This window comes from Moschus berezovskii, chromosome 2 (assembly GCF_049115385.1).
Source record: "Moschus berezovskii isolate FMDL1 chromosome 2, NW_MosBer_1.0, whole genome shotgun sequence".
Classification (NCBI taxonomy): Eukaryota; Metazoa; Chordata; class Mammalia; order Artiodactyla; family Moschidae; genus Moschus; species Moschus berezovskii.
Window position 1 is genome coordinate 112,626,572 of NC_142461.1, and position 17,437 is coordinate 112,644,008.

The 17,437-nt window shown below is 36.7% G+C and overlaps 1 protein-coding gene across 6 annotated transcripts in view; it reads left to right on the plus strand.

Moving 5' to 3' along the window:
* UBR3 (ubiquitin protein ligase E3 component n-recognin 3) overlaps nucleotides 1–17,437 on the plus strand; it is a 209,680-nt gene that overhangs the window by 166,903 nt on the left and 25,340 nt on the right. For all 6 annotated transcript variants that reach the window (XM_088829999.1, XM_088830004.1, XM_088830007.1 and 3 more), the window contains 2 exons: nucleotides 560–645; nucleotides 16,625–16,730. In XM_088829999.1, coding sequence (XP_088686125.1) covers nucleotides 560–645; nucleotides 16,625–16,730 — 192 coding nt within the window. The remainder of the gene's footprint in view (nucleotides 1–559; nucleotides 646–16,624; nucleotides 16,731–17,437) is intronic.

Genomic DNA, 17,437 nt, shown 5'->3' on the forward strand with positions numbered 1-17,437 from the left:
ACTATAATTTTAGAAGTCTATAAAAGAAACTGCTGTTCATTATATGTGTTGTTCATATCCACTTTGATGTTAGTGATTTTGTTTCTTAATATTAGTTTCTATATGCCATCTAAGCTCCAATGAGTGATAACCATTTCTCTGATAGAAAAAATTGATATGCCCTTGTGTTTTATATGCCAGCAACCACCTAATCAGTGGCTGACAGAGTACAGATTCTTTTATCAGATTCATATGCAGGTTTTTGAAATGTGTTGCAGTTTTTCTCCTTCAAGGCATAGTTTTTAGTATTTGCCAACGGCTGGGATTTTGCAACCATTACACTGTGACGTGTGCAGTTTTGCAGGTATAAATATGAACATATGAGTAAGGGCAGATAAACAGTTCCCCTTTTTTATTTCTAAGTATCAGATAAAATATGATTGTTACTGATATTGCATAAACCATAATTTTGCAAATAAAAAAGTTGAAGAACTTTATTTAGGTTAATTCAGGCATGTCAATAAAACAAAAGTATTGCTTTAACCTAATGACTGAGATTGTTTTAATGCTTTGCTTACAGAACCAACCTGGAACTTGAATTAATTCATCGAGGAGGGAATTTATGTTCAGGTGGTGCAAGTACAGCTGGTAAAAGGTCCTGTTTAAGTAAGTATTAAGCAGTGCTAACTTTAAAAAAAAATTCTAATTATGTCATGAAAGCACAGGTAGGCAACGTGGTCTTTTAGTGTATTTTCAAATTATTTTTATGTTTTGTATAATCACTTTCAATAGTGATTCTATGCTTTAAATCATTGATCTGTACTTAGAAGAATCATGAATACTTAGCTCTTTCTGTACTGTGATTACTCAGTAAGTAAATGTAATTAATCAGAATTACATTGGTTCAAAATTAAAAGTGTATTATTCTCAACTATAAATTGTCCTCAAACTTAAATTCTTTTAAAGAATTTTTATGTTGTGTGGACTTAAGAAAAACTTTATAAAGACAATTTGTGTTGCCTATGGATTATAGTTGCTATTAATCAGTAAACAGACTTGTACTGTATTTTGATGTATACAAATATATTAAAATGGTAGATGTTTGCTCTTATTTATGGATATGTTAAAATACTAGTAATTATTTAAAATCAATATAAGTTTTAAAAATATATATGTATATTATTTTAGAAAGATATATATGTAATTTTGGAATTATTTCAAAGCAAAGGACTGATCAAAAATACCTTGCAATTTTTAATAAAATGATACTAACTTGTGTGAAACTTAAACCAAGTTAATTTTGAAATTCTTACTAGTTGTATTAGATTTTTGTGTTATCACTTTATACTTAAAAGTTAAGGTTTTAAAAATTATTGTTTGCTAAGTATTTAATCTTTATTAACCCCTTGAGGTAGGCACTTAAACCCTACTTATACCCAGTGATTTAATGTGTTTTATAGGGGAAGCTGTTGATAAATCAGAGTACTAGCTTCTAGTCTGTTTGAATTGGTAGAAACTTCAATTTCACTTTTATTCTTTCTTGTTGGTGTTGGTTGATTTAATAGGTCAGAAACTGTTATATTAGAAAGTGTTTAGTAAAGGAATTTTAGTTTTATGTTCAAAATCTGCTTTGTTCCCTCTGAGGTACTTAAATTTATACAGAGGCTTGTAAATGGTGAATTTATCCAGAATGCTAAAATTAGTAGTAAAAGTCTTAACAGCATCCACTTCAATTATCACCGTCAATTTTACTTTGAATTATTAAGTTGATAGTTACTTCCAGGCTTTTGTTCTTTTTATTTTCTAATTTAGTGAATATGAAATTTCAATGTGACAGCATAGAAGCGGTCATGATGAAGCTTATCCTAAATATAAGTTAATACTGTTTTTAGTTTTCTTCTTTTCCTTATCAATTGTGTTCACTTCCCTCCCAGCTTTATTAAGATATGATTGACAAATGAAACAATTTATGTATTTAGGTTGAACAACGTGATGGTTTTGATTTTAGTTTTCATATGACTTATTATTGTGCAACTACTTATGCATTACTTATCCTATTTATTTGTAAAAGCAGCTCTGTGAATCATGTGTGCAGAAAGTTATATGTTCTATGAAATCCCACTATATTGCACGTATATAAACTTAATGTATTTATTATTTACCCAAGCCTAACTCAAACCTAATTTAACACAAGAACATATCAATGGTGTTTCATAGATTGCTGTGAAATATTAGATCAAATCTCTCATTTTTTCATCTTCCAGTAGTTCTCTAATGGTATTAGTAAATAAAAATTCTCTTTTCTCTGGAGTCTGCTCATAAGTAGATATTTTCCTTTTCCCATTTGTTAGTTTCTGTCACCTCTTAAATATATCATTTAAAAAAGTCTTGTCTGTTTTTCATAATATTTTGGTGAAAGAGAAAATGCTCCAATAATTAAGCAAATGATAAGGAAAGTTACACTTTTGGAATAATGTTCCATCACAAATCCCTGATGAAATTGAAGTTTAGTCAAAAAAATATTTAATAAATTTTATGTGGAATGGTTTGGGTAATGCCTGATATATAATTGGGCTTCCCTGGTGACTCAGATGGTAAAGAGTCTTGCCTGCAATGTGGGAGACCTGGGTTCAATTCATGAGTCAGGATAATCCCCTGGAGAAGGGAATGGCTACCCACTCCAGTATTGTTGCTGGAGAAACCCATGGACAGAGGAGCCTGGCAGATTACAGTCCATGGGGTTGCAGAGAGTTGGACACGAGTAAGCAACTGACACACTGAGAGATAATTATGAATGGAGACACACACACAGACACACACACACACACACACACAACACACACACAGTGGGGGTAGGTGGAGAAGAAGATTGTTCTATTCACAACAATGAAAGCAGAAAATATTATCGGCAAAATTTATGCTGAAAAATCAAATTGTATTGGAATAATGCCTTCAACACTTCCATATTCAAATAAGTTTTTTTAGTATTGAGCTAAAATGACCAGTACCCAATCAGAGTAAAGGTTCCTAAATATGTATCTGGGAAATTTTCCACAGTAAAAAATGAGCATTATTAATTCACATAGCAATATACTGTGGTATTTTAATAATACTTTAAATTTGTAGTTTTAAAGTTTATAAAGTACTTTCACATAAATTATTGTCTTTAGAATGATCATGTGAAATAGATGTTCTCTTTTTCATAGAAAAGGAAACTGAACTTCAGAGTGATTGCATTGCCAAGTCATACAGCGGAAAATGTCAAAGCTTGCAATTGAACTCAGCTCTCTGACATTAAATTCAATTATGTAAGACATATCTCTTACCCTGAAGTGTCCCAAAGGATGCAGTACCTTTCCAAACATTTATCCATGGGCTTAGTCAGGGAGAAGGAAATGGCACCCCACTCCAGTACTCTTGCTGGGAAAATCCCATGGACGGAGGAGCCTGGTAGGCGACAGTCCATGGGGTCGCAAAGAGTCGGACACGACTGAGCAACTTCACTTCACTAGTCACTGCACACTGTTACTGCATACTGTTGCCTTGGGATCTTTTCAGGCTCTGCCATGCTATCTGTCCTGTTATCTTGCTTATCTTTGCCAGCCTTTCGCTCTGAATCTTATTTTTGTTTTGGAGCACTCCTTTAGACATTTTCTCAAATCCTTGTTCCTTCTTTGGATACCAGTTGGTTCTCCTTTAGTTTTCACCAGTTTGCTGGCTGGTTCCTTCTTACCCCTTCCCCCTTGATCCATCTGGATCAGCTCCCACATACAGCTCTGCTCCTGATTCTTGGGTCAGAACTCTGGACCTCTCTTTATCCACTGGAAGCTCAGGCATTAAGGACCTTGTATTCAGCAGATAAGACTGGTTCTACATAATGTAAGATATAAAGTGCTAAGTTCTAAAGTAGAGTATGGAAAAAGTTCTAGAAGATTTGGAGGTTGGGGATCATATCTAGCTTGTAAAATCAGTGAAGCTTTTGGTGTTTCTGGACAAGATTTTGAAAAATAAGTGAATTTGGAGTTTTTGTTGAAAATTAGTGTATATACAGATAAGTACCACCAAGTTGGTTAGCAATAGATGTAGGACAAAGCAGATGTAAAATTGAAGGCATAACTTTCTTACCAAGAATAATGTTTTATTAAAGTTACTGGGTTAATTTATTCATTCAAGTGATTTGAAAAGAGACATGAGACTCCATTGATTCCAGTGAAGTTCACAGGCTTTCAGTACTTTTTTGCCATGATATTCTTAGTGTATTTCTCAAGTAGAAATTGTTGGAACAGTGACTGAGGGTGGGGGGTGGGAGGCAGCGGCATCATTGATAAATTATTAATAGTGGATAATTTTTTTAAATTATCTTTAGTTAGATCAACATTTTCCATATCTTGGGGTCTTAGCTTTCTGCTTATTACTGTAGTTTAAGCTACAGTTCATATCACAAATGGATTTCATGATTTAATATAAATAAAAATTAAACTTCAGTCAAGAAAGCTTAAGGCAAACCGTTGCTTTGACATTTTCGTTTGAGGAGCTTTAACTTAATTTTGACATATAATCTTCAAGAAATGATACATACAGTGGGGGACTGCCCCCTGTGTTTGTTATTCCTAGAAAGGAATCCAGCTTAGACGGTGCGCATGCAGCATGCACTCAAAGTAGTTGCTCAAAGATAAATCTTTGGTGAATTCAGAGTTAAAGAAAATTATTTTGATGTTAATTTCACCCTGCAGTAACACACCATAGAGATATTTTAAAATACTGTCACAAAATTGCTATTCAGTAGTCTCATCTTATTTTTTAACAGTGGTAAAATCTTGATATCTATGGCTTAGTAAGGTCTTTTTCAGATTGAAAAACTGAATTCTACAAATAGGTTGAATCATAACTTTTGTTCTGTTCTTTTTTGTTACCTCGTAACAAGAAGAAAATTTGGCCACCAGATTATTATAATGGTCAAAATGCATAAATGAATGTAAAAATGTAGAAATTGCCTTCAGACTCCATTCTTCATGTGTAGGCAGATAGTTTAATGGCAACCTCATTTAATGTCATGGATTCTGTTCCTCATAGTATCCAACCAGAGAATTGTTGTAAGAACCTAGTTTTACCATAGACTATAAATCTCAACACTACTGTTTCTACTACTACAATACTGCTGCTCCTGCTAAGTCGCTTCAGTCGTATCCGACTCTGTGCGACCCCATAGACGGCAGCCCACCAGGCTTCCCCCTCCGTGGGATTCTCCAGGCAAGAACACTGGAGTGGGTTGCCATTTCCTTCTCCAGTGCATGAAAGTGAAAAGTGAAAGTGAAGTCGCTCAGTCGTGTCCGACTCTTAGCGACCCCATAGACTGCAGCCCACCAGGCTCCTCCGTCCATGGGATTTTCCAGGCAAGAGTACTGGAGTGGGGTGCCGTTGCCTTCTCCACTTCAATACTACCATTATCAAATTGGGGATGGGGGTGATTAAGGAGACCAGAAGCGAGATAAAAGTTAATTTTCAGCCTAGTCTTGTCTTTTTTAAGCACCTAATGTATTCGGAGAAGGCAATGGCAAGCCACTCCAGTACTCTTGCCTAGAAAATCCCATGGATGGAGGAGCCTGGTAGGCTGCAGTCCGTGGGGTCGCTAAGGGTTGGACACGACTGAGCGACTTCACTTTCACTTTTCACTTTCACACATTGGAGAAGGAAATGGCAACCCACTCCAGTGAGCTTGCCTGGAGAATCCCAGGGATGGGGGAGCCTGATGGGCTTCCGTCTATGGGGTCACACAGAGTCGGACACGACTGAAGTGACTTAACAGTAGCAGCAGTGTATTCTTTTGGCCTGTTAAAAGGTGGGGTTAGAAGGAGAAAATGGGATTTATTCCCAAAGATTGATACAACTTCTTTATTGAAAACTAAATACATTGTTAATGTGGGGAGGCCCAGGGTTAGAGATGTGGTTTAAGATTTTGAGCTAGGAGCCTTAGAGTGATTTCAGCTATTCTTTAAAGTCTTTCTGCAGGTCCTGTACTTTGTGGCGCAGGTAGCTAGGCCTTTCTGTGTTAATGCTATGGTTATTTCAGGAACTAGGTACCACAGATAATCATTTCCACTATTAGGCCATAGGAGTCCTACAATCTTGCTTGGCTTAGGGCAGGGCAGTTCCTCTTCAGCAGTGCAATTAGAACCCTCTCCCCTGTCGCTCAGCTTAAAATGGGGTGCTTAAATTAGACGTGGATTCATGGAGTATGTCTTCTTTGGTAAGGAAGAGATTAGGAGTCCTAAGAACTGACTTTTTTCTTTACCCTTCGTAGGACTACCTATGTGTGGAGGCAGAATTGTGCACCTCTTCATATTGTCCTATGCCATGCTGTAGAGGTGAAGGGGGAGGCTGGTCACTTAAACCGGAAAGTAGGAGAAGAAAATTCCATGAAACTAATACTATGATGCTTGAGGTAACCAGAGAATAATGGCATTATGTGCCTGGGAGTGGAGGCATAGGAACTGCAGGAGAAGAACCCAGCATGAAAAGTAGGAAGTACTAAAGACAGCCTTTTCTTTTGGTATTTTAGAGTTTTCACAAGGGATAATTAAAGCAAAGCTCATCTACTTTAACTTGAAATTGTGTATCCCTTTATTAACTAGGAGCAACATAGATAGAAAATAAAGAGGTGTGGGTGGAAAGAAGCAACATAGTATACAGTGTTGCAAGGAACACTGGATTGGAATTAGAAGATCTGAATTCTAGTCCTGTTTGTTATCTGTTGGACTTCAGGAAAGTTGCCTGACTTTTTAACCTTGTGGTGGAAATGGGGATTATGGTACCTGTGCTGACCATCTACCATATCTGTCATGATTAATGACAGAAGGAATTAAATACCAAATGTTATTAGATACATGAGCTAAAGTATTTTATATCTGTGTGTGTATATAATATATATACACATATATATAATTTTATTATTATCGATTTTTTTCTCAATCCTTTAAAATTCCTAACGTAACTGCCACTTTATTCCCTGTCTGCCTTGCCTGAATTGGTGAGCAGTAGGGCGGGAAAAGCTGAGTCAGCTCCTGTTACTCAATGGTATGAATCACCTGTTTCTAAGGAATCAGAGCTACAGATCTTCGTCTTACAGTTGTTCCCAGACCTCACCTGGAAGTTCTGTCCATCTTTCCACGGGAAATTTCTAAGGACTGTGTAAAGGAACCAGGGGAATCTGACTCTTGCTTGCGACATATACCCACACCAATTATATTCACCCCAGGATAAATGGGTCAGAACAATTTCCTCACTTTGATTATTCAGTTACAGAGAAACTGAGATTTATTTTTTTCATGGTAATTTAGAGTCGTTTGGCTAGTTGAAATTATTTTCATTCAGTTCAGTTCAGTCACTCTGTCGTGTCCGACTCTTTGTGACCCCATGAACCGTACCACACCAGGCCTCCCTGTCTATCACCAACTCCCAGAGTTCACTCAAACCCATGTCCATCAAGTCAGTGATGCCATCCAACCATCTCATTCTCTGTCGTCCCCTTCTCCGTCTGCTCTCAGTCTTTCCCAGCATCAGGGTCTCTTCAAATGAGTCAGCTCTTCATATCAGGTGGCCAAAGTATTGGAGTTTCAGCTTCAGCATCAGTCCTTCCAGTGAATATTCAGGACTGATTTCCTTTAGGATGGACTGGTTGGATCTCCTTGCAGTCCAAAGGGCTCTCAAGAGTCTTCTCAAACTCCACAGTTCAAAAGCATCAATTTTTCGGTGCTCAGTGTTCTTTATAGTCCAACTCACATCCATACATGACCACTGGAAAAACCACAGCCTTGACTAGACAGACCTTTGTTGGCAAAGTAATGTCTCTGCTTTTCAATATGCTGTCTAGGTTGGTCCTAACTTTCCTTCCAAGGAGTAAGCGTCTTTTAATTACATGGCTGCAGTCATGATCTGCAGTGATTTTGGAGCCCAGAAAAACAAAGTCAGCCACTGTTTCCACTGGTTCTGCATCTATTTGCCATGAAGTGATGGGACCAGATGCCATGATCTTAGTTTTCTGAATATTGAGCTTAAACCAACTTTTTAACTCTCCTCTTTCACTTTCATCAAGAGGCTCTTTAGTTCTTCTTCACTTTCTGCCATAAGGGTGGTGTCATCTGCATATCTGAGGTTTTTGATATTTCTCCTGGCAATCTTGATTCCAGCCTGTGCTTTCTCCAGCCCAGCGTTTCTTATGATGTACTCTGCATACAAGTTAAACAAGCAGGATGACGATATACAGCCTTGATGTACTCCTTTTCCTATTTGGAACCAGTCTGTTGTTCCATGTCCAGTTCTAACTGTTGCTTCCTGACCTGCATACAGGTTTCTCAAGAGGCAGGTCAGGTGGTCTGGTATTCCCATCTCTTTCAGAATTTTCCATAGTTTATTGTGATCCACACAGTCAAAGGACTTGGCATAGTCAATGAAGCAGAAATAGATGCTTTTTTTTTCATTGACAAGTATTTAATCAGTGATAACTGCAGTGATAGAATGAAAATCTTGAATGATCTAGAAATGCAGGCCCAGTTAAATAAATTTTAACAGTGGTATAATTATAAACAGAAGCAATTTATAAAAGTCTTTAGGGTAACTCTTCCCTTTAATATGTATTTCCATCTTAATTCAGACTTAAATTGAAGAAAGTAGGGAAAACCACTAGACCATTCAGGTATGATGTAAATCATTCCTAATACAGTGTAAGTGAGAAATAGATTTAAGGGACTAGATCTGATATATAGAGTGCCTGATGAACTATAGATGGAGGTTCATGACATTGTACAGGAGATAGGGAGCAAGACCATCCCCAAGAAAAAGAAATGCAAAAACGCAAAATGGCTGTCTGAGGAGGCCTTACAGATAGCTGTCAAAAGAAGAGAAGTGAAAAGCAAAGGAGAAAAGGAAAGATATAAGCATCTGAATGCAGAGTTCCAAAGAATAGCAAGGAGAGATAAGAAAGCCTTCCTCAGTGATCATTGTGAAGAAATAGAGGAAGACAACAGAATGGGAAAGACTAGAGATCTCTTCAAGAAAATTAGAGATACCAAGGGAACATTTCATGCAAAGATGGGCTCAATCAAGGACAGAAATGGTATGGACCTAACAGAAGCAGAAGATATTAAGAACAGGTGGCAAGAATACACAGAGGAACTGTACAAAAAAGATCTTCATGACCCAGATAATCATGATGGTGTGATCACTCACCTAGAGCCAGACATCCTGGAATGTAAAGTCAGGTGGGCCTTAGGAAGCGTCACTACGAACAAAGCTAGTGGAGGTGATGGAATTCCAGTTGAGCTATTTCAAATCCTAAAAGATGATGCTGTGAAAGTGCTGCACTCAATATGCCAGCAAATTTGGAAAACTCAGCAGTGGCCACAAGATGAGAAAAAGATCAGTTTTTATTCTAATCCCTAAGAAAGGCAGTGCAAAAGAATGCTCAGACTACCGCACAGTTGCACTCATCTCACACGCTAATAAAGTTAATGCTCAAAATTCTCCAAGCCAGGCTTCAGCAATATGTAAACCGTGAACTTCCAGATATTATAGCTGGTTTTCGAAAAGGCAGAGGAACCCGAGATCACATTGCCAGCATCTGCTGGATCATCGAAAAAGCAAGAGAGTTCCAGAAAAACATCTATTTCTGCTTTATTGACTGGTTCCAAACAGGAAAAGTAGTATGTCAAGGCTGTGTATTGTCACCATGCTTATTTAACTTATATGCAGAGTACATCATGGGAAATGCTGGGCTGGATGAAGCACAAGATGGAATCAAGTTTGCCAGGAGAAATATCAATAACCTCAGATACACAGATGACACCACCCTTATGGTAGAAAGTGAAGAAGAACTAAAGAGCCTCTTGATGAAAGTGAAAGAGGAGAGTGAAAAAGTTGGCTTAAAGCTCAACATTCAGAAAACTAAGATCATGGCATCCGGTTCCATCACTTCATGGCAAATAGATGGGGAACCAGTGGAAACAGTGAGAGACTGTTTTTTTGGGCTCCAAAATCACTGCAGATGATGATTGCAGCCATGAAATTGAAAGATGCTTGCTCCTTGGAAGAAAATTTATGACAGCATGTTCAAAAGCAGAGACATTACTTTGCCAACAAAGTTTCGTCTAGTCAAAGCTATGGTTTTTCCAGTGGTCATGTATGGATGTGAGAGTTGGGGCTATAAGGAAAGCTGATTGCCGAAGAATTGATGCTTTTGAACTGTGGTGTTGGAGAAGACTCTTGAGAGTCCCTTGGACTGCAAGGAGATCCAACCAGTTAATCCTACAGGAAATCGGTCTTGAATATTCATTAGAAGGACTCATGGTGAAGCTGAAACTCCAATCCTTTGGCCACCTGATGCTCAGAGCTGACTCATTTGAAAAGACCCTGATGCTTGGAAAGATTGAAGGTGGGAGGAGAAGGGGACGACAGAGGATGAGATGGTTGGATGGCATCACCGACTCAATGGACATGAGTTTGAGTTAAAGTTGGTGATGGACTGGGAGGCCTGGCATGCTGCAGTCCGTGCAGCAACTGGGGTTGCTCAGTTGGACATGACTGAGAAACTGAACTGAACTTAACTGAACTTTTAGCTGTCTTAATGACTAGTATGAGTTATACTAAGGAATAATCTGCCAGTTTAGAATTCTTAGGTTTTTAGAAATAACTGACAGAGACACAGAATTTCCAAGCTTGTGCTGAGCTCTTTGTGTTCAGTTTCCTTAACTGGATACTTCTCAAGTCATAAAAATTGTTTATGGTGTCTTGTGTATATGTATGATATTCTTAGCTATACTTGTGAAGCTCTAATTTTACAATAAAGTTGGAGTTATATTTTTAATTTGTAGATTTTTTGGTATTATAATCTTGCTTTTAATATTGTTAAAGATAGAACAGATTGCTAAATCTTACCTTTTGTTCCAGCTGAGAGTTCTTGTAATTAGATCTTTGGTTTTTTCCAAGGACAAACTAGTCTTTCAGTGGTGTTTCCTCTTTTAGTAATGATATGTTTCTCTTGTGATTAAATACATTTCAATACCTTAGATGTGTCCCAGTTGTAAAGAATTTGATTAGGTGTTGCAGAAAATAGAGTTCATTTTCCCAGGTGAGTTGTCACAGCAACCAGCATTGTGAAGGAAATAGCGGGAGCAAGTAAGTCAACCAATGCTTTAGTAGTCAGAGTTGAGAGGTCACTTCTTTGATGAAGTGAAATTAGGGCTGATGAATTGGCTTCCTTCTTAGTTAGTAAGCCAGTGTGTCATTATAGCAGAAAAGAGCATAAGTCCATTATGAATATTATGCTTATATTGTGTGATTTTTTTAAAATTTTTATTTAATAAATGGTACAAAGCACAATGCCAAAAACATTACCAGTTAAAATTTCACCAAATGAAAAAATACTATAGAATACACAGTTGTAAAAAGCTACATTGTTACTTTACAACTGCCTCAGGCTGCAAAAAGAATTTTTGTAGATTTTTAAAAACAAAAATTATTGACATATTCATGAAATATTCAATGTACTTAAAAAATCCTGTTAAATGTCAAACACTGTGCTAGCCTGGGAAGTACAAAGAGGAAAAGAAATAGTTGTCCCTTTTCGGGAGATTTCACTGTCTAATAGGAGAGGAAAATGTGAAAAAATAATTGCAAGGCTGTATTAGAAGTGCTAAAATAAAGGTAACTCAGGTGTAGAGAATGCTTATGGCAAGGGATGATCATATCTGTCTCAGGTATGTATTAGAGAAAACTTTGCGGAGAAGCACTTGAACTGCCTCTTGAAAGATGAATCAGGTTTGCTTGGAGAACAGGAAGATGCCAGTCTAGGCTGAGAGGACACCTTGCAAAGACACGTGGGGGATACTTGCTAAAGGAAGGGAGGAAAGAAGTTTATGACTTTTAAGGGCTTTCTATGACTCTTCTTTCAGTAGTTCACCAACCAATTATGAGACAATATGAATAGATTTATTGTTTACAGGAGTGGAAGTGGTTGAAACAAAAGACTTAAAGCTAAATGAGGACTTTGTTGGGTTAGCTACTTGAGAAATGATACAGGGGGTAGAGTGGAATAAAAGAGGATGGGTCATAGGAGGCAGAACCAATAGGATTAATTGGTTTATTAATTAAACCAATAGGCCAAGTTTTTCCTTGGATGTTTGCATGGGCAGTGATGTTATTCACGCAAATGGAATTGTAAGAGGAAATGAATATCAGAGCTAGGCTGGGCTATATAATCAGTTTAGTTTTGGGTATATAGATTTTTGTGGTGCCTGTCAAACATCGGACGTGCTAGAGAAATTTGTGAATTGTAAACTTGCAGGTAGAAGTGGAAGTTGAGCTTAGATGAAGTAGTGTATAGAAAATGGGAGGGAAAGAAGGCTAAGAAGGGATCCTTTTCCTTTCTTATGGAGAATGCCGCTTTTTAGGGCTCAGCAGAGGAAGAACACTTATAGGTGACTGAGAAGAAGCTGGGGAGGAATAATATCAAAAGTTCAGGGGAGGAGAGAGATGAAGGTTAAAAATATATGTTAATGTTTGTGTAGAGTGGCAGTTTCATGTGGAGACTTAATGTTTCTTATGTAGTTGTAATTTCTAATTTTGGCTGTATTATCTCAGGTTTATAAATATTAAATTTATTATTTGGAATTTATCCATAGAAACCATATATGTATGTACATGTATTTAAGCACACTATCTGCACACTACAGATATGTGTTCCTACTATAACTACTCATCACGTAAAACAGCCCAGAGAGTTGGAATTATCCTCAGTTTACAGATAACAAAACTAGGATAATTTTGCCCAAGGACACATGGCCAGTACAGAGCTTGAATTCAAATCTAGGACTTCCTTAGTCCTACTGGACAGTATTGCCTGTTTATTGAAATCACAGCACACCTATAAATGAGTGATCTTCTCATTTCTAAACCCTTTTATAAATGTAGGTGTAACTTTAGAACTTTAAAATGTGTCATTCCAGAAAAAGTTGTCTATTCCTTTTGCTGTTGTATTGAAAATTTTAATAATATCCTTTCTTGGTATAATTGCTTTTCAACTTTTAAAATCTTATGAACATGTGTGTGCGTGCTCAGTCACTTCAGTCGTGTCTGACTCTGTGACCCCATGAACTGTAGCCCGCCAGGCTCCTCTGTCCATGGGATTTTCCAGACAAGATTACTGGAGTGGTTGTCATGCCCTCCTCCAGGGGATCTTCCTGACCCAGGGATCAGACCCTTGTCTCCTGCATTGCAGGTGGATTCTTTACCACTTAGCTACCAGGAAAGCCTGTCATGAATATATTTGGTGTTTATTACATTTTTCCATTATTTTTTGGTTTTTAACTTTTTGATATGATCAAGGGTTCTCCTCATCCTACATCTACTAATGTCAATATTTGTTCCCTTGGCAGTGAAGAGCATGTCTCCTAACCAGTGGACCACCAGGGAATTCTCTAAAAGATGTTTTTGTTGCTAAATAAATTTTAGAGTTTACTCTTATTGATATGTCTTAGACTGAATTTTGCAAACACAGTGAATTAAATAAATATAGTGAAAAGTATTGATTGCTATTGGCCTGTTCTGCTTCCTATTAAAGTTATCTGCAGTTTCCAGGGTTGTTTCTGAAAGATAGATGCACCTCATTAAATATGTTATCCTTTAGTTCTCAGTTCAGTTCAGTTCAGTCGCTCAGTCGTGTCCGACTCTTTGCGACCCCATGAATCACAGCACGCCAGGCCTCCCTGTCCATCACCAACTCCCGGAGTTCACTCAAACTCATGTCCATTGAGTCGGTGATGCCATCCAGCCATCTCATTCTCTGTCGTCCCTGTCTCCTCCCACCCTCAATCCCTCCCAGCATCAGACTCTTTTCCATTGAGTCAACTCGTCGCATGAGGTGGCCAAAGTATAGTTAAAGCTAATACCAAAGACTCTTGTCATATATTAATAGCTTTAGAAGATGCAACAGTGTTACAATCTCAAAAGGAATTTTATATTTTTCTTTTAATCATTAAAACCTCAAGGAGAACTGAAGTGGTAGAAAAAACTAAGAAGTAGGAAATCTTGAAGTCAGATTCTCTGGTGGCTCATTTGGTAAGAATCTGCCGGCAATGTGGGAAACCCAGGTTTGTTCCCTGGGTTGGGAAGGTCCCCTGAAAAAGGGAGTGGCAACCCACTCCAGTATTCTTACCTGGGGAATCCCATGGACAGAGGAACCTATCAGGCTACAAATCCCATGGAGAACGGAGCCTGGCGGGCTACTCCATGGGGTGGCAAAGACGTGTGGCAAAGTCACATGACTGAGTGACTGTCACTGTCATCAGGAATCTTGAATTCTGTTCTTAGCTTTGCTAATAAATATTTAGGGTGACCTGGCAAGGTAACTCCTTTCTCTGGGCCTATTTCCTCATCTGTAGAATAAGGGAATATAAGAAAATGAAAAAGTTTTCTTCTAACATTTATATTTCTTTAATTATGATAAAGTCTAGGAAATTAGGCATTTGCAACATTACTTTTATGCTGGCCATGGTTTCAGTGTAAAACAGGTTAGTAAGATTGCCATGTCTATGCTTTTGATTAAATCAAAGCTTCAAGTTAATTGACTTTTGTCTTGAAAAGAGATAGTAAAAAGAGACCTTTTATTCACTTAAAAACTTATATAAGAATGCAAAACTCCCCACTTGGCAGCTTGAGTTAATATTTCTGCTAGAGGATTTTTTTTTTAAACACTTCTCGGTTTTAGACACTTTTTAAAAAAATGATGAATTATATATATGCTTCATAAAAATCTTATGTAAAATTGAGTTGAAATAAAATAAGAGTAACCAGTATATCTTTAGGATATTACTTCACTGCTAAAAATGTCTCCTTCTTATTGTTACCAATGGAACCAGGTTACTGGAAAAACTGAAAATTTGGGAAACTTGTCTCAAAACAGGAGATAACTATATTATCTACCTGATACAGTTTTTGTGAAAATAAATTGAGATAAATCTATGTAAATGATTCAAATAGTGCTTGGCACTAATAAATACTCAGCTAGTCTTAACCATTAATAGGGTGAAGAAATTTTAAGAGAAGATTTAGACTCTACATTGACTTATAGGCAGAAGATGAATAAGAAAAAGGTATTTAAATTATTCTGTTTGTTATACAGAGATTAGATTGAAACAGTTGTAGGTGCAGTGTTAGGTTCAGCTCCTCCCCCACCTCCCGTTTCTACTATGCTGCCCCACAGAGTGGAATGTTTATTTTGTTCATCTTATAGCTCTCATGTCTAACAGATGATTTCTTCAAACTACTACCACCACTAATATTACTAATACTTAAAAGGATGGATCTCAAGTTATTCTAAAGTATAGCTAATTTCTAAGTCACTTGCTCAGAGATACAAAATGTTGTTTAGTTTTGAGTATTTTAATTTAGAGAATAAGTGACAACAGTATGTTTATGTCATTTGGCTTTTTTCTTTCTGGCTTTAGGAATTAATTCTAATCACATGTCAAAAAGTATTATCTGACTTTCTAGAAAGGGACTGTTGATTTATTTTATTTCAAATATTTTGAGTATTTAAGAGAGTAATTTAGTCCAGTCCTTGTCGTTTATATCAGAAAAAGGACATGTGATATGAAAGCAAAATTAAAAAATTTTTTTCCAAATAATTTAAAATTTTAAATAATTCTTTTTCTAAATGTTGTAGCAGAATTTTGTCAAAAGTTGAGCCTGGTAGATTATTGTCATGGTATCTGTCATAGATTATTGTCAGATAGAAGAAATGAAGAAGAAATGAAAATAGCAGAATAGTTCTTCTAAATATTATTCTCATTTCCATTATTTTTTTCTTCATGCTGAGTCTAAAGATGAAATCACAATTAAATCTAAAGAATATTTAGGAGAAAAAAATTAGGTAAAGGAAGAACTTCACCTAACAGTGGCTTATATGGATGTGATTGTCCATATTACTCAGAGTAGGGTATTGAAGATAATAGTGAATTTTGGTTAGGAGATCACAACAGTGAAAACTACAGGTTACTAAGATCAAGGCATAAAGCCAAGGAAAGATAGATCTCTGACAGAAGATGAGGAAAACAAACCATTTCTTATTAAGATTGAGCATAAAAGAACAGTCCAAGTTCTGAATTTATTTGGATATATATCTCAGTGAAAGTGAAAGTTGTGTCCGACTCTTTGCGACCATATAGACTATACAGTCCATGGAATTCTCCAGGGCAGAATACTGGAATGGGTAGCCTTTCCTTTCTCCAGGGGATCTTCCCAACCCAGGGTTCAAACCCAAGTCCCCTGCATTGCAGGCCAATTCTTTACCAGCTGAGCCACAAGGGAAGCCCAAGAATACTGGAGTGGGTAGCCTCTCCCTTCTCCAGGGGATCTTCCTGACCCAGGAATTGAACCGGGGTCTCCTGCATTGCAGGTGGATTTTTTACCAACTGAACAATCAGGGAAGCCCTCAGAGTTAACCTTAAAAGAGAGCATGAAGTTGTTGGTACTTATATTTGGTGAATTATAAGGAAAGGAAGCATTTCTTTAAAAATTACTAGAAATTTTGGCTGAATATTGTTCTGGACAAATTGTGTGAACTTTCTAATTACATTTCTTTCAATTTATTTAGATCAGCTGTTCCATGTATTAGCCTTGCACATGCGACTTTATAGCATTGATTCTGAGTATAATCCTTGGAGAAAGCTCACACAGTTACTCGAAGAGATGAGTTCACAGTAAGTATTATTGAAAGATTAAATTCAGTTAAAACTTTTTTGAAAATGATTAAGTATAAAAATAAGATTGAAGTTCTTTTTAATGTGTGAATTTTCCTTATGAGACAAAAATACATGATAAAAGTTGAAAACAGTTTATTATACTTTTATACCATTTAAATACTATTTATTATTATTATTACTGTTTATACTATTATACTTTCTATTAAATTTGCATAAAAATTCCTACTAAGTGAGAAAATATTTTAAAGAATTTCATTGGTTTTTATATAGACAAAACATTCAGAGGCACACAATGGCCGGTTGTTGTTTTCATGTCATAATTGATCAAAGGGTTCAAGTAACCTTAGACTTATTCCTTCATTGTAAAGTTCCCCAAAGCCTTTCACCTGATGATGTTTGAAACCTATGATCATTCTTGCCTTCATTAGGTACTATAGAATAGTGGTTTAAAAAAAACCACAAAAACCTGCTTTATGATTTATTAGCTAGTAACACATTAGTTTTAGTATCTGCTTTTAAAAATAACACATGGACAGCAAAAGAGACACAGATGTATAGAACAGTCTTTGGGACTCTGTGGGAGAGGGTGAGGGTGGGATGGTTTGGGAGAATGGCATTGAAACATGTATATTATCATATGTGAAACGGAAAAAAAAAATAACACATGATAACCAAATTCCCACATCATTAAAATTTTTGAAATG